The sequence below is a fragment of the Saccoglossus kowalevskii genome, chromosome 9 (genome assembly GCF_978046115.1).
Source record: "Saccoglossus kowalevskii chromosome 9, keSacKowa6.1, whole genome shotgun sequence".
Taxonomy (NCBI): Eukaryota; Metazoa; Hemichordata; class Enteropneusta; family Harrimaniidae; genus Saccoglossus; species Saccoglossus kowalevskii.
In genome coordinates this window covers 13,581,743-13,604,861 of record NC_140649.1, presented here as the reverse complement: position 1 = coordinate 13,604,861, position 23,119 = coordinate 13,581,743, and the positions used below count along the sequence as shown (strand labels likewise).

At 35.3% G+C, this 23,119-nt stretch overlaps 1 protein-coding gene across 2 annotated transcripts; it reads left to right on the top strand.

The window, feature by feature from the left end:
• The first annotated feature begins 15,288 nt into the window (after positions 1-15,288).
• On the top strand, positions 15,289-20,579 carry LOC102803077 (glutathione S-transferase A4-like). Of its 2 annotated transcripts, XM_085503739.1 has the most exons (7): positions 15,289-15,481; positions 16,090-16,193; positions 17,198-17,249; positions 17,450-17,582; positions 18,373-18,511; positions 19,033-19,164; positions 20,190-20,579. In XM_085503739.1, exons 2-7 carry the CDS (start codon positions 16,098-16,100, stop codon positions 20,307-20,309), a joined length of 672 nt encoding a protein of 223 aa, XP_085359865.1. In that variant the 5' UTR covers positions 15,289-15,481; positions 16,090-16,097; the 3' UTR covers positions 20,310-20,579. The 2 variants fall into 2 exon arrangements, with proteins under 2 accessions (XP_085359865.1, XP_085359866.1); XM_085503740.1 differs by lacking the exon at positions 15,289-15,481 and having other exon boundaries at positions 16,009-16,193.
• Positions 20,580-23,119: the final 2,540 nt, after the last annotated feature.

The window sequence follows — 23,119 nt, the reverse complement described above, 5'->3', positions numbered from 1 at the left end:
ACCGATTAAAATTGTCGGGATATACTTCTTCTATTAGGGCGGTAAATCCTATAACCTGAACAGTCATAGACTCTATCCAGAATTGTATACAGAAGAATTTACTTTATAAAATTATTGATCTACCTAAAACTTTTGCTTTTATTTAATAATATTGTGGTCAAAACGGAGAACATATTAAACATATCCACTACTAGTAACACCTGAGCGAACAAAATGATTACTCGGTGTATATTCACCAATGACGGTTATAGAGAGTTCAAAGCAATAATGTTTGATCGTAAGTTTTGGCTTTTCAAATTTGACGATGCATCATCACATATAAACTACAAGTATTGCATGCATGAGACGTTCAAATGTGCTGAATCGTGAAATCTGGTCACATCTGACTACATCTTGACTAAAAACCGTGCATTCATAGACGTAGAGCCACGCACGCTGCTTTAGATGCGTTAAAATGGTCAGGACGTAAGATAGTATGTGGCGGGCTTTCGGTGGGCATTGTACGTACTATTGCGAGTAATCGTCGTAATTATTATTATATTATATATTAAGCACGCTGCTGTTGGTAAATCGGCACGCCGAGTCCGATAAAACGTTCAAACACAAATATATCGGCCATGTCATCGTTCTAATTGGAGATATGAGACTGTTTTTATTCTTAATAATTAGACATATTCGTGATAGTGGCCTGTCTGAAACACGTGTTTGTTCTCATGTGAGTGTCAACGATGTACTCAGCGATGAACTGTATGTGCCTGGACATACAGCTTCGCGTTGTTTAAAGAATGTGACGTTCTCATGTAGCAGACAACGACGGCATAAATTCGTCAACCGAATGAAGTTGGCAGTCGATAATTGATGTTTTGGGAAAAGAAGCTCCAGCTATTATCGTTATTGTTGTTGTTCATTTTGTGTGACAATTTATTCACAGTGGCGGTAGCCCAGGGTGAAGAGAGGGGGCGATCGCCCCTCAAAATGTAGGAAATAGCGTTTCAGAGGGTCTAAATTTCGCCCCCCCCCCGAGTAATGGGCCCTTCCATGTAAAATTTCGTGCCGCCGCTTCTGATTCAATTCATACATCGACGAAAGCCATGCTCATAAATCAGTTCATCGATATTGACAGTGGATTTCATTTACCGGCGATGAATTTACAGACAGTACAAGTTTTCTGACTGGGTTTTCGGTACATATACTGTACCATTTATGTATCTTGCTTTCATTTATAGCATTTGTGTTCAATTAAAAATACAATTAATATAGATAAAGTTACGATATGTTGACACCTGTGTTTTTAATCGCCAGTTTTGAATAATATTATCTTCCTTGTTGTTGGGACCACTCGTGGATAAAATTATCATCTTTGTAGTTGGTACCACTGATGGATAATGTTATCTCTTCTTTTCTTGGACCCACCCAGAGATAATATTATCACTTTTGTAGTTGGTACCACTCGGGGATAATGTTATCCCTTCTTTTCTTGGAACCACCCAGAGATAATATTATCACCTTTGTAGTTGGAACCACTCAGGGATAATGTTATCCCTTCTTTTCTTGGAACCATCCAGAGATAATATTATCACCGTTGTAGTTGGAACCACTCAGGGATAATGTTATCCCTTCTTTTCTTGGAACCATCCAGAGATAATATTATCACCTTTGTAGTTGGTACCACTCAGGGATAATGTTATCCCTTCTTTTCTTGGAACCATCCAGAGATAATAATAGTTCGTAATTTGCCGAGGGATGGTCGCTTATGTCACAGTCACTCTACTAGGACGGTTAGGAAGCGCCGCGTCGTTCTATTGTAACTACCCTTGTCTCGATAAACATTGAAACAAAAGCGGTATTAACGAGCTAAGAAGTCATTAGCATAAAATGGACGACGGAAAGAGTGACTGTGCTTAGGTATATGCACTCTAACTTGCAGCTTATAGACCTAAATGCGTTAAGCAATCAAAAAAACTTAGTGTTTGAGGTCTTCAATTTCTTATAACATAAACACGGTTTTCCCTCAAGGGTAAACAATCGTTAATTCGTGTTTTGTACTATGATTTGGAACAGTTTCGTTGCTTAACGTGTTTTGGGGTTCATCCCTGGCATTAATTCTTAACTCCGATGAAAGGATCAGTTACTGTGACAAAGCCCTACTCACTGCGATAGCTACTCTCTTCAAAGCTACAAGTAATATACCAATAGATCAAAATTTCTGTTCATACTTTTGCAAAATCAGATTGCCCTGCATCCCCAGGCCAAATTAAAGAAAATGACCAGTCCCTTAGTTGGCCTGACTTATGCAATTTACATGTATGGGAAAGGTCATGTAATTGCGACAGCTGCAAGCTGAAACGAAAGAAGGTTAACAAATGTACACAACTGTACAAGATAACGCCAGAAAATGTGACAAAAATTGTCCTTCATACAGAGTACCTCGGTTAGACGGGACAGCGGAATGGGAAATCATGCAGATGGTGAGAAGTCGTGCATTACTATATCCGTAAATATATTTATCTTTTCCCCCGGGATTTTCCCCACAGTGAGTGATACAATCATTGGACACGATATACGTCTCAGATATTGAATTTGCTTTACTTCTGAAATTAAAATAAAATATTAAAATTAATTCATTACATCTGTTCTATTTTTATAGAAGAACCTTCCCAAATAAAAACAATTCTAAAATTTAAAAATATGAGAGGTAGTCACTAAACCATGTACTTTCACACTCTGGCAAGAGAATAGACATGTTGGTGAACTAGCCTTGCACTGTGAGTGTTTTATTGTTTACACTAAAGTTTTTTTCACAAATAAAAAAAAAGGAACTGCAGACCACACTTCTTTATATTTATTAGTGGGCAAGCCATGTTTCCACATACAAAAATACACATAATATATTTGTATTTAATTTATTTTATTTAAAAAAAAATATTTTAGAGGCATACTAATACAACGACTAGATTTGGTGTCACAGTTTGCTCCCAATTCATACTGGAATATTGCCAGCAATAATTAATAAAGCTTGTTCAGAAAACCATTTATTCCCGACATCATATTCAATGGCTAGTTCTCAGGATCTACAACAGTAAATAAATAAACAGAAATCATTTTGATGCCTGGTTTTTAGACGACACTGCCATATCGCACAGATATTCAACACCACCATATCGAATTTGGATTTGGCCATACCATTTCAAGCTGCAGGGTGTCTAAACAATGACTCAACAAACAATAAACACATCTCCTACCCACCACACAAATTTTAGCCACAATTGAACACCCAAGAAAGCAACAAATATCAGGCTGCATCTTGAAAACAACGAGATACCACATTACAACCAGTCATTACAAACATGAAATCCTCCACCCCTCCCAGTACACCCTACAGCATTAATGGTTCCTAAACTCAATTGCATCTATGTACAACAAGCTTGGCCAATAGATGCACCTGACTCATCAAACTTTTGACCAACCACTCATTCTAAATATTGTGGAGTGAGGGCGCTATTTACTAATGAGAGGAATCTTTTAAACGAATTAAACAGATCTAATATTACAAGCAGTGAGTATCTAGTTATGCTATAATTAGAGAAGGTATACAATTCACTCAACTGTAAACATACTGTGGCATGACTTATAACTTGTTTCTATAGATTTGGTAGCCTAGGAGTAGTGAATACGTGTACGATATACGTCTCAGATATTGAATTTGCTTTACTTCTGAAATTAAAATAAAATATTAAAATTAATTCATTACAATTACAAGCAGTGAGTATCTAGTTATGCTATAATTAGAGAAGGTATACAATTCACTCACCTGTAAACATACTGTGGCATGACTTATAACTTGTTCCTATAGATTTGGTAGCCTAGGCGTAGTGAATACGTGTACGATATACGTCTCAGATATTGAATTTGCTTTACTTCTGAAATTAAAATAAAATATTAAAATTAATTCATTACAATTACAAGCAGTGAGTATCTAGTTATGCTATAATTAGAGACAGTATACAATTCACTCACCTGTAAACATACTGTGGCATGACTTATAACTTGTTCCTATAGATTTGGTAGCCTAGGCGTAGTGAATACGTGTATGATATACGTCTCAGATATTGAATTTGCTTTACTTCTGAAATTAAAATAAAATATTAAAATTAATTCATTACAATTACAAGCAGTGAGTATCTAGTTATGCTATAATTAGAGAAGGTATACAATTCACTCACCTGTAAACATACTGTGGCATGACTTATAACTTGTTCCTATAGATTTGGTAGCCTAGGCGTAGTGAATACATGTACGATATACGTCTCAGATATTGAATTTGCTTTACTTCTGAAATTAAAATAAAATACTAAAATTAATTAATTAATATTACCAGCAGTGAGTATCTAGTTATGCTATAATTAGAGACGGTATACAATTCACTCACCTGTAAACATACTGTGGCATGACTTATAACTTGTTCCTATAGATTTGGTAAACTAGGCGTAATGAATACGTGTACGATATACGTCTCAGATATTGAATTTGCTTTACTTCTGAAATTAAAATAAAATATTAAAATTAATTCATTACAATTACAAGCAGTGAGTATCTAGTTATGCTATAATTAGAGACAGTATACAATTCACTCACCTGTAAACATACTGTGGCATGACTTATAACTTGTTCCTATAGATTTGGTAGCCTAGGCGTAGTGAATACATGTACGATATACGTCTCAGATATTGAATTTGCTTTACTTCTGAAATTAAAATAAAATATTAAAATTAATTCATTACATCTGTTCTATTTTTATAGAAGAACCTTCCCAAATAAAAAAAAATTCTAAAATTTAAAAATATGAGAGGTAGTCACTAAACCATGTACTTTCACACTCAAGCATGAGAATAGACATGTTGGTGAACTAGCCTTGCACTGTGAGTGTTTTATTGTTTACACTAAAGTTTTTTTCACAAATAAAAAAATTTAAAAAAAAAGAACTGCAGACCACACTTCTTTATATTTATTAGTGGGCAAGCCATGTTTCCACATACAAAAATACACATAATATATTTCTATTTAATTTATTTTATTTAAAAAAAAATATTTTAGAGGCATAACAATACAACGAGTAGATTTGGTGTCACAGTTTGCTCCCAATTCATACTGGAATATTGCCAGCAATAATTAATAAAGCTTGTTCAGAAAAACATTTATTCCCGACATCATATTCAATGGCTAGTTCTCAGGATCTACAACAGTAAATAAATAAACAGAAATCATTTTGATGCCTGGTTTTTAGACGACACTGCCATATCGCACAGATATTCAACACCACCATATCGAATTTGGATTTGGCCATACCATTTCAAGCTGCAGGGTGTCTAAACAATGACTCAACAAACAATAAACACATCTCCTACCCACCACACAAATTTTAGCCACAATTGAACAACCAAGAAAGCAACAAATATCAGGCTGCATCTTGAAAACAACGAGATACCACATTACAACCAGTCATTACAAACATGAAATCCTCCACCCCTCCCAGTACACCCTACAGCATTAATGGTTCCTAAACTCATTTGCATCTATGTACAACAAGCTTGGCCAATAGATGCACCTGACTCATCAAACTTTTGACCAGCCACTCATTCTAAATATTGTGGAGTGAGGGCGCTATTTACCAATGAGAGGAATCTTTTAAACAAATTAAACAGATCTAATATTACAAGCAGTGAGTATCTAGTTATGCTATAATTAGAGAAGGTATACAATTCACTCACCTGTAAACATACTGTGGCATGACATATAACTTGTGCCTATAGATTTGGTAGCCTAGGCGTAGTGAATACGTGTACGATATACGTCTCAGATATTGAATTTGCTTTACTTCTGAAATTAAAATAAAATATTAAAATTAATTCATTACAATTACAAGCAGTGAGTATCTAGTTATGCTATAATTAGAGAAGGTATACAATTCCCTCACCTGTAAACATACTATGGCATGACTTATAACTTGTTCCTATAGATTTGGTTGCCTCGGCGTAGTGAATACGTGTACGATATACGTCTCAGATATTGAATTTGCTTTACTTCTGAAATTAAAATAAAATATTAAAATTAATTCATTAATATTACCAGCAGTGAGTATCTAGTTATGCTATAATTAGAGACGGTATACAAGTCACCCACCTGTAAACATACTGTGGCATGACTTATAACTTGTTCCTATAGATTTGGTAGCCTAGGCATAGTGAATACGTGTGTGATATACGTCTCAGATATTGAATTTGCTTTACTTCTGAAATTAAAATAAAATATTAAAATTAATTCATTACATTTACAAGCAGTGAGTATCTAGTTATGCTATAATTAGAGAAGGTATACAATTCACTCACCTGTAAACATACTATGGCATGACTTATAACTTGTTCCTATAGATTTGGTAGCCTAGGCGTAGTGAATACATGTTCGATATATGTCTCAGATATTGAATTTGCTTTACTTCTGAAATTAAAATAAAATATTAAAATTAATTAATTAATATTACCAGCAGTGAGTATCTAGTTATGCTATAATTAGAGACGGTATACAATTCACTCGCCTGTAAACATACTGTGGCATGACTTATAACTTGTTCCTATAGATTTGGTAACCTAGGCGTAATGAATACGTGTACGATATGCAGCACTCATTCCGCCCAACCTCCCGCTTTTATCGCTTTTTTTCCGACCGCTTATCGCTTAATTTCTGACCGCTCGCTGCTTTCCGACCGGAAACCGACCGCCTTTTTTCCGCTCACTCGCGTTCGCTTTTGTTCGCTCGCTCGCTCACTTTTGTTCGCTCGCTTGCTCCTGCTATGACTGGCTTCAGAAACACCGTCCGCTTGCCAACCGACCGCTGGAGTAACAATGATCGTACATTGTATGTATAAACTTAAGTTTTTATTCGTAATAAATTTAGAAATCTATCGCTTCTCTGTTTTGGAAAAAAGACGCCTTCAAATCACTTGACACATTGTAACGTTTGCTACGCAAGTCGAACTGTGACCTGTATTTACATATTTACGTCCTTGTGCGTGTAGTTCAAGAAGCTATATGACTGGTCAATCGCGATATTATTGAGTACTAGTATTTGTGTGTTGTGTGTGTGTTTCTGTGTGTGATTTTGACTAAATTTATTCCGAACGGCGCTCAAAATAATTTGACACTTTGTTATTTGCGAACGCAACTCACATTATGACTCTTACTCAATTTGCACAAGTAATACGAATGCTGTAGTTCAGAAAATCTATTGGTTAACTTTTGATTATGTCTGGGTGCGCAAAACAAAACTGCACATATAATTATCGCATAGCTGAATTTCTACAAATCAATTGGACTTAAACTACTAGTATAATGACTGTGACGATTAATCGCTTGTCTGATTACATGCGACGACGAATTATTGGATTGGCAGCAGCCGGACGAAAAATGAAAGAGATCTCGGAACAGTTAATTTGTTGAGGAAAACAAAACAAATGCAGCCAGTGATACATTTTGAAAACAAAAATACAAAATAAACGCAATCAGAGGCGCCGACCACGCGTGTTGGAAATAAGTAAAACATCTGTTTTAGTATGTTGTGACAGTCTCACCAAACTCTTTTACTCGCGCAATATAATTATGTTATTTCCCAAAGCACTTATATTTAATACATTGACGAAAAACACCGCAAGAAAAATGTAAATCAGGCTTATAATTACTAGTAACTCTACTCGAACGCAATGTTGATCACTGTAAAAGTGGATAAATTCGAACCGTCATCAAATTCAAAATTCAAGCGATCTCGTTGAATGTCAAAAATAAACTCGATGTTTAGAAAGACAAAAACAACAACATATTAGAGTGCAAAAAAGCTAGCAGCAAAGAACGAGAAGTGCATATGGGAAAGCGATGAGTGAATTCGAGAAAAATTATGCTGATGTGAGAACAAGCCATATACCCGCGGAGTACTCGCTAAAACATCGAGAAAATGTGCCATTTCAAAAAGCACCCTTACAAATAATGTCTGCGATTGTGTGAACATGATAACGTGCAAACAAGGAACAGAGCTCGTGGTCCACCAAGGAAACTTAGCGATGACGCAGTTTTAGATGTATACGGCTGTTGAAAACAGAGACTCCTTCGATCTCAGATAAGCAGGTTCACGTGGAAGTATCATTTTCAACTTTTACCAACAACGCTATGATAATAAAGACATTGTGAAATTATTTTGTTTTTATGTAGAAAAATACAGTAATTTTACCAAGTAAAATCATATTTATTAAAATTGTTGTTCATACATGAGTTGTCGAACACTCTACATAGTTTGTAATTTCATCCAGCTCCTTTCAGTCACGATTCAAGACAAATAAAAGGCACAAATATAGATAATATAGCAAATTATTTTTTTCTGTAATATTCGTGTGTAATCAGTAATTATGAAAAAAAATGATGGGTACATATGGAAAACATTTCGTTATGAATTATCAATTTCTAAATTATCTTGTCAAAATCAGGTTTTTTTTCAGGGTTTTTCCCCCAAAACGAAAGAATTTCATAATGTCGGTAACGAGAAGTTTTTTTTTGTTATTATTATTATTTATGGGGAACGGAAAGTGTTTATCGTAGTGCTTCGCCTCAGTTGACAATGAGCTCTTCGGGTCACTAAAACTGTATGTGCACCTCTGTTGGGTTTGTAACAGAAAAAAAAAGGTTTTCGCGGGGGATTTTTCATGCAAACATTGTGAATGGTTCCCCGACACTGATTCTTTTTTAACTTTCAATTTTTCTAAGACGCGGCAAACCTTGCTCATGACCGGAGACGTCGTCGAGATGCAGGTGTGATTCCTCTTAGCAACGCGTTCTATTTATTTCCAAAGCGTGTGGTCGGCGCCTTTGATTGCGTTTATTTTGTTTTGTTTTTATTCACGTAATCTATCACTGGCAGCGTTTGTTTTGTCGCGTCTCACAACTTAATGTCAAGCTGACTTTGTTTTGGCTGTAAGTGAACTACGTACAGCTCATGAAAGTATTTCGCCCAGAGTTCGCAAAAAACGGAATACCCTGCAAACTTTGAATCCTTTATTTTATAACGAGACATTGGGCGCAAAAATAAAAACCATAATTGTAATTCAACAAGTTTATGTAACGTGTTAGTCCACTTGCCAGCCGCCTAGTTAAAAAACGCGATCTCCATTGATGTCGGCTTCGACAACTTCGGACAAGTAAGATTGGCGCTGGCCGACATTACATTTGCAAGTATTGTATTTGTTTGACACATTTTACACTGCTGTCATTCTATAACAATCGATTGGTCGTTTTTTTTTCACAGTCTTACTATTCCTGCAGATATTCTTCAATTGTTATAGGTGCCATAGATTTACATATCTACAACTTGACCCGTGTTAAACATGACAGCCGTCTCCCTATACACGGTTACTCAATGAATACCATACTCTACAGTAGACATTTTTAGCTCTCCACCAAAAATTGAATGGTTTTATTTTATATTAGTTGTGTCTGTGTCAGTGTCGTATTTGATTTCACATGTTTGGTTCGATCTTGTTTATGGTGGACATTATTGCTACGCGTATGTATTATTACCAATTTTATATGGCCGTGTGATCCACCATATTTTTTCAACGGTCGTTCTATAAATTTTTGATTGTATTTATTCTTATTTTAACATCATAAAAACAAAAATGACACACTTGTACATGAAACAGTAGGTAATGAACTGTAAATGCGGGTGGTTGCTCTGTCAGGCAAGCGAGCGAGCGAGCGAGCGATTGCGCGAGCGGAAACTTCCAGATTTGCGCGGTCGAAAAAAAAGCGGAAATTGCGCGGTCGAATTGAACAAAGCGAGCGAAAAAAAAGCGATCGAAATCCGTAAGCGGGCGGGAGGCTGGGCGAAATGAGTACTGTACATCTCAGATATTGAATTTGCTTTACTTCTGAAATTAAAATAAAATATTAAAATTAATTCATTACAATTACAAGCAGTGAGTATCTAGTTATGCTATAATTAGAGAAGGTATACAATTCACTCACCTGTAAACATACTATGGCATGACTTATAACTTGTTCCTATAGATGTGGTTGCCTAGGCGTAGTGAATACGTGTACGATATACGTCTCAGATATTGAATTTGCTTTACTTCTGAAATTAAAATAAAATATTAAAATTAATTCATTAATATTACCAGCAGTGAGTATCTAGTTATGCTATAATTAGAGACGGTATACAATTCACTCACCTGTAAACATACTGTGGCATGACTTATAACTTGTTCCTATAGATTTGGTAGCCTGGGCGTAGTGAATACGTGTACGATATACGTCTCAGATATTGAATTTGCTTTACTTCTGAAATTAAAATAAAATATTAAAATTAATTCATTACAATTACAAGCAGTGAGTATCTAGTTATGCTATAATTAGAGAAGGTATACAATTCACTCACCTGTAAACATACTATGGCATGACTTATAACTTGTTCCTATAGATTTGGTAGCCTAGGCGTAGTGAATACATGTACGATATACGTCTCAGATATTGAATTTGCTTTACTTCTGAAATTAAAATAAAAGATTAAAATTAATTCATTACATCTGTTCTATTTTTATAGAAGAACCTTCCCAAATAAAAAAAAATTCTAAAATTTAAAAATATGAGAGGTAGTCACTAAACCATGTACTTTCACACTCAAGCATGAGAATAGACATGTTGGTGAACTAGCCTTGCACTGTAAGTGTTTTATTGTTTACACTAAAGTTTTTTTCACAAATAAAAAAATAAAAAAAAAGAACTGCAGACCACACTTCTTTATATTTATTAGTGGGCAAGCCATGTTTCCACATACAAAAATACACATAATATATTTCTATTTAATTTATTTTATTTAAAAAAAAATATTTTAGAGGCATAACAATACAACAAGTAGATTTGGTGTCACAGTTTGCTCCCAATTCATACTGGAATATTGCCAGCAATAATTAATAAAGCTTGTTCAGAAAAACATTTATTCCCGACATCATATTCAATGGCTAGTTCTCAGGATCTACAACAGTAAATAAATAAACAGAAATCATTTTGATGCCTGGTTTTTAGACGACACTGCCATATCGCACAGATATTCAACACCACCATATCGAATTTGGATTTGGCCATACCATTTCAAGCTGCAGGGTGTCTAAACAATGACTCAACAAACAATAAACACATCTCCCACCCACCACACAAATTTTAGCCACAATTGAACAACCAAAAAAGCAACAAATATCAGGCTGCATCTTGAAAACAACGAGATACCACATTACAACCAGTCATTACAAACATGAAATCCTCCACCCCTCCCAGTACACCCTACAGCATTAATGGTTCCTATACTCATTTGCATCTATGTACAACAAGCTTAGCCAATAGATGCACCTGACTCATCAAACTTTTGACCAACCACTCATTCTAAATATTGTGGAGTGAGGGCGCTATTTACTAATGAGAGGAATCTTTTAAACGAATTAAACAGATCTAATATTACAAGCAGTGAGTATCTAGTTATGCTATAATTAGAGAAGGTATACAATTCACTCACCTGTAAACATACTGTGGCATGACTTATAACTTGTTGCTATAGATTTGGTAGCCTAGGCGTAGTGAATACATGTACGATATACGTCTCAGATATTGAATTTGCTTTACTTCTGAAATTAAAATAAAATATTAAAATTAATTAATTACAATTACAAGCAGTGAGTATCTAGTTATGCTATAATTAGAGAAGGTATACAATTCACTCACCTGTAAACATACTATGGCATGACTTATAACTTGTTCCTATAGATTTGGTTGCCTAGGCGTAGTGAATACGTGTACGATATACGTCTCAGATATTGAATTTGCTTTACTTCTGAAATTAAAATAAAATATTAAAATTAATTCATTAATATTACCAGCAGTGAGTATCTAGTTATGCTATAATTAGAGACGGTATACAATTCACTCACCTGTAAACATACTGTGGCATGACTTATAACTTGTTCCTATAGATTTGGTAGCCTGGGCGTAGTGAATACGTGTACGATATACGTCTCAGATATTGAATTTGCTTTACTTCTGAAATTAAAATAAAATATTAAAATTAATTCATTACAATTACAAGCAGTGAGTATCTAGTTATGCTATAATTAGAGAAGGTATACAATTCACTCACCTGTAAACATACTATGGCATGACTTATAACTTGTTCCTATAGATTTGGTAGCCTAGGCGTAGTGAATACATGTACGATATACGTCTCAGATATTGAATTTGCTTTACTTCTGAAATTAAAATAAAAGATTAAAATTAATTCATTACATCTGTTCTATTTTTATAGAAGAACCTTCCCAAATAAAAAAAAATTCTAAAATTTAAAAATATGAGAGGTAGTCACTAAACCATGTACTTTCACACTCAAGCATGAGAATAGACATGTTGGTGAACTAGCCTTGCACTGTGAGTGTTTTATTGTTTACACTAAAGTTTTTTTCACAAATAAAAAAATAAAAAAAAAGAACTGCAGACCACACTTCTTTATATTTATTAGTGGGCAAGCCATGTTTCCACATACAAAAATACACATAATATATTTGTATTTAATTTATTTTATTTAAAAAAAAATATTTTAGAGGCATAACAATACAACGAGTAGATTTGGTGTCACAGTTTGCTCCCAATTCATACTGGAATATTGCCAGCAATAATTAATAAAGCTTGTTCAGAAAAACATTTATTCCCGACATCATATTCAATGGCTAGTTCTCAGGATCTACAACAGTAAATAAATAAACAGAAATCATTTTGATGCCTGGTTTTTAGACGACACTGCCATATCGCACAGATATTCAACACCACCATATCGAATTTGGATTTGGCCATACCATTTCAAGCTGCAGGGTGTCTAAACAATGACTCAACAAACAATAAACACATCTCCCACCCACCACACAAATTTTAGCCACAATTGAACAACCAAAAAAGCAACAAATATCAGGCTGCATCTTGAAAACAACGAGATACCACATTACAACCAGTCATTACAAACATGAAATCCTCCACCCCTCCCAGTACACCCTACAGCATTAATGGTTCCTATACTCATTTGCATCTATGTACAACAAGCTTAGCCAATAGATGCAACTGACTCATCAAACTTTTGACCAACCACTCATTCTAAATATTGTGGAGTGAGGGCGTTATTTACAAATGAGAGGAATCTTTTTAAACGAATTAAACAGATATACGAACACTATAATATAGGTAGTCATGTTATTGTTCACAAATAACAAATCACCAACACAATATATGCCTACATATACCGATGCGATTTATATCCACATTTTTCAACAGGAATTGTATGGCACCTCATCTGGTTATTTGGTTGGTTATTTTTTTGCTTTATTGCGATGATTATTTCCCTGTCGTTTCAATGACATTTGTAGGTGTACTACGTGTACCTTGTATGTGATTGTTTTGTTCGAAATGTCTGGTTATCGTAATAACTGTACATGATTGTTCCTGCTTATTACACTTGCTAGGAGTTCACAGACAGACTGTCGTCTTTATCACGGGTCAGGGCATTCCTGAATGGCCCACTAAGAAAGGGAAAGACCACATAAGTATATATTTTGTACTGTAGAAAAGAATGGGGCTGGCTTTAAAAATATTAACGCGAGTTGTTGCAAAGTTTGTTTGTTCATTGTGCATGTACTTTATTGCGATACAATGAATAAATTATATATGTATCAACACTGATCAAATGTGTAACTCGTGCAATTATTGTTGCTTAAAGGAACATGCAGCCATAACCATAAACAAGGCGTAATGAATGTCGAAGATTCACAATTGGTGAAAATCTGTCCAGTAATATACACGAATTCAGTAAAATGAAAAGAGGATATTCTGGAACAAGCATACTTCATGTTGGTGTGCATTTATTTCATGGCATATCCTCAATTCAGTTGTTAAAGATAACTTTCATGGAGGGACAGCATAATGAATGCATTATATGCCTGTGTAATACTATCATGTGAAACAAATACACAAACTATGCAAAACAAAACACAATCAATATTTCGTCTTATCTAGAGATAAAACATAAAGTGAGTCTCGTCTCACGTGTTGTCAGCATCCTTTATTCTATGTTTTTGCCATATTACCCCAAAGCCTGCAAATATAAGTGTGCATGGAATCATATGAAGAAACAATAAGGCAGCATGAACTTCAAGTGGTAAGGTTACGTGCGGAAGCTAATGGCCAAGATAAAGGTGTAGAACAGTTGGTTCAGTCCATTGTTGGCTCTAAGGGTCCTAAGCTACATTTGTTTGATGAGATGGATGCATTTATTTTCAAGGTTCGGGCGATTTTCTGCAACTCAGAAATGGCGGCGTGATAGTTGGGTGATGAATCTTGGTGCATTATTGACAGGCAAGTATGTGTTTTCGGCAGCTTTGTTGAAGCGTTATGATATCAATGAAGAGTGTTATAGAAAGAGATTTCGGCGAAGTGGGCATTTCGGAATTGCAGCTAGATTAAATAAATATTTTGAAAGATGGGTAGAGCTGTCTGAATTTTGTGTTTTGAAGGAGCTAAGGACTTAGTGATGAGAGATCAGTTGATGAGTACATTTTGTAACGAGTTGTCTATTTTCATAGGTGAAAGGTCACCCAAGTCAGATAAACAAAAGGCTGAATTAGCTGATTTAGAGATGCACATAGACAGGCGGGTGGTACAAATCTGAAATCTAGCCAGTTTCAAGGTGGTAGTCGGAAAGGTCAGTTCTGAAGTCGGGGTGTTATATTTATGGTGAACCAAATCACACTGCTGTCAGTTGTCCTAAGCTTGAGTAGTTAATAAAGTAGGCATCCATGTTTACATAGACGAAATAGAGTGTGTCCATGAGCTGCCAATTATTAGTGTTTGCCAGTGTTGCACTAGCTAATAGTATAGGGAGTTTTATGCCTGTTGTTTAGAACTTTATTGGCAGTACTGAGGTGTAGTTCCTTGGGGATAGTGTTTGTGAAAAGTTGGTAGACGATAGTCAATTGACTGAGGAGAGTTGTACCTGTGTGATGATGGATGGTACATGTCACAAAGCCTCAGTAGCTAGACTATATATAGGTGCACCCCTTTGTGTTGGTGAGGTCGAGGCAATGTGTATGAGGACCCCACTGTATGATCTTATTATTGGTATTATTAGTGGAGCTAGGGAGCCCAAAGGTCTTGATTCTGGTTGGAAGCTAGGTTTAGCTACTGACTTGCCTACGTGAGACAGCTGCTAGTAATACCACATTGGTAATTCCACATTGTGGAAACCCAGGTGGTGTACCTGAATCTGGGCCATGTATGCCCTATAAATAGGCTAGACTGAGGACAGTTCAGTACTCCTTGTGTTGCTGCAGCGATATTGAATTGTGAGATAAGTGATACAGGTATCAATAATCATTCTGTGAGACTTGTATGAACTGCTCTGCGATCTCCTGCTATCAGCGGTGCCCTCCAGAATAATAGCGTTCCTCTGCAAACAAGACTCCTGTATTACTTTGTTGTTATGTTGCAGAAGCCATTGAGTGTCACCCATTTCCACATTCTGGAACCGTGAGTTTTCACAAATGGATCCCCTATCTGATTGAATTTATTCATTGTACTATGAGAGGTATTAAAGCCAGGAGCTTTACCTTGATATCGTGGTGTACCTTTAATTTTCAGTACTATTGTCTTGTCTATCCCATTCTAGCAGTGAAAGAATCCCTTGTCCAGTATGAGTTCTGTGGGTGCCCCGCTCGATAGCAATAAGCGGGCCTTACTCTGTGACACGAGTATTGACGATTTTTACCTTAGAGACCAAACACTTTTGACCATGTCTCTATGAGCAACTCCTTTTAATACTTACCAGCGCCCACCCACAACTATAGTCTGAAGTCTCCCTTATTCTTATCTATAGAATACGATAACGAATACACGAATGTTCAGGTCTCCAACGTCCAAGTCATTGTTGCAGTATTCTAGAACTTTCACGATAGCTTGTTCCAATTCACAGATTCAATCATGACAACTGACACAAAAAAGGCACACCTCACGTATGTTAATGGACGTGGATTGTCAGAATCTATTAGAATAATCATGGCTGCCACGGGAATAGAGGTATGTACAATATTTGACCTATCGCTCTGGTCAGCTTGTAATTTTTCACGCTATCGTAAGGTATGTTTGAATGTTCATATGATGGAAGTTACAATCTTCTCATGCTAGTATTCAATGCGTAGCATCATGCTACTCATTTTAAATGTAGTCTAGACATACGGTGGGATACTCACCTCTGTACTTTGACCTCAATATGTCAACCACCATATGTCAACAAAGGGTACATGTAAAAGAATAAACGAATTCCGTCACATATGAATGACTCAGTGAATAGTTCATACTACTATTGACAACGTGTAGCCTAAGGATATTTTGCACAATAAGGCATTACTCAATCGATGTCACCCGACTTGCACAAGCAATAATCAGATAACAACTGGCATAATATTCACGCCTGGATTAGAATTAGAATTGTATGTGAAGAACCTGAATAACTAGGATATTGCACATCTATCTCCGTGGCTGTTCAATGGGTGCAGCACAAAAACTACTCAACCACACACAAACCGAGACGGAAAATACCGGAGTTACTATAAATATTAGACTTTTTGAACAGACGGATAAACAGATTGTGCTTAAACTTTCACACATATGCACGCGCATTTGTTTGACAACCCAATTCAAGATGAATGAATGTCGATCATTTTAATTTCAAAAAATGCGTAAAAATCAGGCGTTTCTGCTATGCCATTCTCAAATGTTGTTCATACCTGAAGAGCTATCGTTCAAACTTTGTCATACATTGGACATAGTGGTACCTTGATCTCCCTGATTTGTTATGTTTAATTGGATTCAAAATTTTATTTTTATTAGAGCCATATTTCTGACATGCCAGACTAATTGAATCAAACTTAAGAACATTATACATCATGTCCCACATATTTACATACATTTGTTCAAGGTTCTGATACAAAATGTCCGACTTGTGCGTATGGTTAAATAGGCGGAGTATGCCATGTCATAACATTTCAATTTTCTTTGTAATGATTTCATTTAAATCACAGTTTCAGGAAACATTTCTCCAAAATAAAGAACAATTTGAAACCTTGCGGAAAGGTAGGCGATATGGTGCTTTTTAATTATACATAACGTCAGATTATAAGAAACCAACACGGATTGACGAAAAATCGTGTTTGATTACTAAAGCTGTTGGCGGCGAACACAAAACTCGTAACATGCATTATGGTCATTGCATTTTAAATACTTTTACTCGAGCGAGTATTCATTTACGAATTACTGTACTGTATAATTTTCAGCCGGTGATCTTTTATTCATGCAAGTCCCATTGCTGGAAATTGATGGCATGAAATTGGTACAAACCAACGCTATCATTCGGTATATTGCTAGAAAATACGACATGTATGGTAAAACACTGGAAGAGAAAACAAGGTAAGCTGAGCAGACATTTGTTCTTGAGCTGTGTTTAACTTTCGATAGTTGTAAAGTATTCCATTCAGGCTATTTTCATTAATGTCATCGAAAATGTGTTGCTTTCCCAACAATATACCGATTACACAAATAGGGAGTAACCACAATCCACAAAAATCATGGTGCGGTCCATGCACGCTTGGCCATCTTGTAAATCATGTGTGTAAAATGACCACACGTGTATTTAAATGTAGACACTCACTGTTATTCATGTTGATTTTTTTAAATCATACACTGCATATAGAAGAAACATGTCTGTTACGGTATAGATAAACCAAGAACTAAGTTCGTTCTGAATATGTGTAAACAATGGCAAGGTCTGGTGTTCGAGTTCAGACATGGAATGAACAGTCTCTAGTAATCATTAGTGTATTGGTGATTCGTTCATAGTATGCTGTCAATAGAATGCCATCGATATTGACATATGTATGTCAAAAGACCCTATATACATGTATTCATGTAAATTGTCTGTATTTCTAAGAGCAGAATTGATAGTTCATTTTAGTGTATAATAAATCTAGATCTAAGTGTGACTGCCAGCATTCACCAGTTTTCCGTGTAATAACGAGTTGGTTATATACTTTCATGGGAATGTCAACGTGTGTTGAGAAAGCTCAAACTGATCCCCGACCAGTTTTGCGTTGATTAGTTGTATATACAATCCTTAACCTTTATGAGCGTGTGTAGTGTATTTTAATCAAGCAAGACGGACACGGCTGAATGAAAACAAACAGTCTGCATTCTACCTTAGAATTGATATGCTGAATGAAGGCGCCAGGGACTTTTTTCGTCCATTCAGCAGCATGGGATGGGGAACAGCCTCTATTGAAGACGATTTGAAGAAGATACGAGAAAAGATATTACCTAGATATCTACCAATATTTGAAAAGGTAAGTATGTTGATTTCCTGATTTGATTTATTTTACAGATTGCAGTAATGAATACCAATGTCACTATATTTTTCTTGTCCTAAGCAGTGTCAGTTCTTAATTCTGTAATGAGTTCGTGGCTTTTGGACACCACTCGGCAGATTCCAGTTTGGATTAATAAGGCCGGGGTCTTAGGTTGCACACTGTGGTCTGGGCATCACCGTCAAAACAACTACGGTGTAGTTAATTGAGTGTCTAGTCGGTTGACTCTATCTACCTATCTATGACAATGTATACACCTTAGGAAAACATATATATGGGTGAAATAACATTTATATGGGGAGATAACCGATATGTTTACTTATATGCTTCAACTCAGTATGCGATGTCTGGCGGTATTGCCCAATTATTTACACAATTTCATAACTTGATGATTTCCCTATTTAAACAAGCATGATAAATTGTCGTAATTAACCGAATTTCTATAAAAAGAAAAATAACTTAAAGATTATATTGATAAGTAATAGAATTTAAACCAACAGGAGGTTTCTAGAAGCACATCTGGTTATTTGGTGGGAGACAATATTTCTATGGTGGATCTAACTTTACTGGAGTGCTTGCTGAATTGCGATGATTACATTCCTGGTGCTCTAGACGATTTCCCGAAATTAAAGGTGAGTGTCATTAAATAATGCCAATTAATAATAAAAAAAATCGAAGCTAATCCATAAAATGGATTAAAAAAACTTTTTGAGCAAAGAGGAATTACAAATAAAAATCTACTGCGATAATAAGGACCCCTACAAAATTACACGAGTGTACGAGTGCTTCAATTTATTGGTTAAGAATCCCATCTTTTCCCCTGTGGCATAAGTTTTTATATCGTGTATAACGTGATATTTAAATAGAAAGATCATGTAAATCCAAGAAAAATTACACAAAATACTAATTGTACTGTTTACACAAAAATTCTAATATTGGAGGAAATGTTTAAATAATTGTCATGTGATATTTAAAGCTTTGCATGGTTAATTAGACTTTCACAATATCTTGTAAAATTAATTATTTTATAGAATGTCATTTCGTTTAATATTTTCTGTTTATTCAATCTTTATAAATTTGTCACATATGGATAAATGCTTTTGGTGACCTCTGAACTCTAATTATTTTGACAAGGTACATGTGTATATCAAAATGCAAATTCCTAAAGTAATCAATGACATTCTCACAACTTTTAATGTCATCTTTAGTATAAGCAATATATCCCTCCGTTTACGCAAATTAGTCCACTCTATTGGCGTGTGTAGTACGACGAACCAGGCAAACAGAAAATTCAAAATGTTAAACATTTACGGTTGCCACGACAATCATAACAATATTTCTAATACAGATAACGACATTTTCAAATTAAGGGCACAATTTGAACACGTAAACAAACGCACATGTAAAAGACTCGTGTCAATAACAACATTGAAAAAAGGATAAATATTCCCTGTTATGGTACTATTGACCCAGGACTGTTGTGTCAGATTGAGACCCCATATGTTCAACCACTACAGGTAAACTCCTGAATTCGAAATAACAAAAAAATCGGGCTGCGATTCGGAAAATAATTTTCACATCAAAGGGACACATCATATACCACTCTGTTGCAGGTAATAAATGTCGTCTTTTAAATGGGTACTATTTGTGTTTTCAGGCCTTCCAAAACAAGGTTTCATCATTACCAGGGATCAAAGCCTTCCTAGATGGACCGCAAAGAAAAGGAAAAATCACAGAAGAATATATTCAACACTGCAAAACACTGGGAATGGGCTAATTAGATTAAAACACAATGGTCAAATGGCAGTCACATTATTACTCGAATACCCAATACACCTTCCTAATATGTAACGCCTTGTAGGGACAAAGTGCTTCTATGCCGCAAATATTGTTTTACTTTTTAGTATGTTGTATTAATTTTCAATATGGGAATTGCATTTGACAAACACGTTGTGAGTAAACATAAATATTGAACAAGTATTGATAGATTGGGTGATTGATCGATTGATTTGTTGAATAAACTGTCGACATAAAAACGAGAAACGAACATATTGTGTGTGACTATTATTCATTGAATCTATGAACATAAACTGAAATCATGTGTGAATGCAACGTTATAATCCACAATCGTCATACCGGATTTATTTCAATATTTTCCAGATTATTTATGTCAGCGATGTATTTGTCGAAGGTGTACAACCATTTAATGCTAAATCATAAAACTAATATCAGTAACATGTATATACATGTATGACATGCATTCCAATATCCCCTAGAGTGTTTTTAGAATAATATCTCATCTATTTTACTTATGTAAAAATCTGTTTGTTGTTATTTACATATAATGGCACACACATCGATTTATTAGACTTGTTATTTTGGAATTGGTTAGGGATCGAATTCATTTCTGTTCATAGTGACATTTTGTGTGAAAACAAATTTCATTCCAATTTTGGCTTCGATTCTGACAAAACATTCTGTATCTAACTTTAACATTATATTACAATGAATGAAAAAAGTTTGATAATTACATGTATTTATGAAACATACAAGGAAGATTTATTTACTGATATTTGAATGAAATACCCTAGTCATAGATTACACAACATTTACATAGGGGGAACAAGTTTATAATAACGTTATGACAACAAAAACAACAACCAAATTACATAGACAATACATTGCAAAATATAGACAAATTAGTGAAAGAATGATACATGAACTTCAAGGAATGTAACAAAGAGGCATGGAAGGTAGTAGGAGGGGAAAGAGGATAGGGTTTAGTCGGATTGATTTCTCTTGTTTCAAGCCCTTTGTTTCATGTCTTGTCGCCATTGTTTGTTTTTTCCTTTCAACCCATCACCGCTTCCGCTTTTTTACTCAACAAAACGGCTTTGACTCACGATTTTGGAGGCTAAAAACATTCGACTGCAACTTGTTATGCGCAGTATACATGGGCAGAACGATACACATGATGTCATAGGTCATAGGCAAGGCCTTGCATGTGTTTTCAATCATCATTCTGTGAGACTTGTATGAACTGCTCTACGATCTCCTGCTATAAGTGGTGCTCTCCAGAATACCAGCTTTCCTCTGCAAGCCAGACTCAGGTATCCAACGTCCAAGTCATTGTTGGCGTATTTCTGAGCGTTCACGGTACAGCTAGTTCCAATTCACAGATTCAATCATGACAACTAACACAAAAAAGGCACACCTCACGTATGTTAATGGACGTGGATTGTCAGAATCTATTCGAATAATCATGGCTGCCACGGGAATAGAGGTATGTACAATATTTGACCTATCTCTCACGCTAGCTTCTAATTTCTCACGCTATCGTAAGGTATGTTTAAATATTCATATGATGGAAGTTACAATCTTCCCATGACAGTATTCAATGCGTAGCATCATGCTACATATTTTAAATGTAGTCTAGACATACGGTTTGAGAATCACCTCTGTACTTTGACCTTCATATTTTAACCGCCATTAATTCAACAAAGGGCACATGTACCAGAATAAACGCATTACGTCTCATATAAGCCACTCATTGACTATTTTATACTACTATTACTCCCATTGACAACACGCAGTCGAGGGCTATTTTGCACAATAAGGCAATACTCAATCGATTGAAAATAATCGATGTCACCCGACTTGTACAAGCAATAATGGAAAATGTTGGTCCAGATAATAATTTTAAATGTGTTATTAAAAATTTATGAATTGGTTAAACTGGTATAATATTCACGCCTGGATTCGAACCTGAATAACTAGGATATAGCACATCTATCTCCGTGGCTGTTTAATGGGTGCAGCACAAAAACTACTCAACCAGACACAAACCGAGACAGAAAATACTGGAGTTACTATAAATAGTATACTTTTTGAACAGACGGATAGACAGATCGTGCTCAAACTTTCACACATATGCACGCGCATTTGTTTGACAATCCAATTCAAGATGGATGAATGTCGATCATTTTAATTTCAAAAAATCCGTCAAAATCAAGCATTTCTGCTATGTCATTCTCAAATGTTGTTCATACCTGAAGAGGTATCGTTCAACCCTGGTCATACATTAGACATAGGGGTACCTTGATTTGTTTTTGTTTTGTTTAATTTGATTCAAACTTTTGTTTTATTAGAGCCATATTTCTGACATGCCAGACTGATTGGAATCAAACTTAACAACATTATACATCATGTTTCACATATTAACATTTGTTTAAGGTTCTGATACAAAATGTCTGACTCATTATGCGTTTGTTTACTATTAAATAGGCGGAGTATGTCATGTCATAACATTTTTTTTTGTAATGATTTCATTTTATTCATATTTTCAGGAAACATTTCTCCAAAATCTAGAACACTTTGAAACCTTACGGAAAGGTAGGCGATATGGTGCTTTTTAATTATATACAACGTTAGAATATTTCCTCTATAGTTAAAGTCAGCCAACACGAACGAAAAAGCGTGTTTGTTGACTAAAACTGTAGGCGGTGGACACTCGTAACATGTATATGGTCATTACATTTTAACTACCTTTACTCTAATGTATAATTTTCAGCCGGTGATCTTCTATTC

Coding starts and splice junctions, on each gene's coding strand:
- LOC102803077 (XM_085503739.1), top strand. CDS start 16,098: ATGACAACTGACACAAAAAAGGCACACCTCACGTATGTTAATGGACGT. Junction 16,194..17,197: donor TGGCTGCCACGGGAATAGAG/GTATGTACAATA, acceptor TTTAAATCACAG/TTTCAGGAAACATTTCTCCA. Junction 17,250..17,449: donor ATTTGAAACCTTGCGGAAAG/GTAGGCGATATG, acceptor TATAATTTTCAG/CCGGTGATCTTTTATTCATG.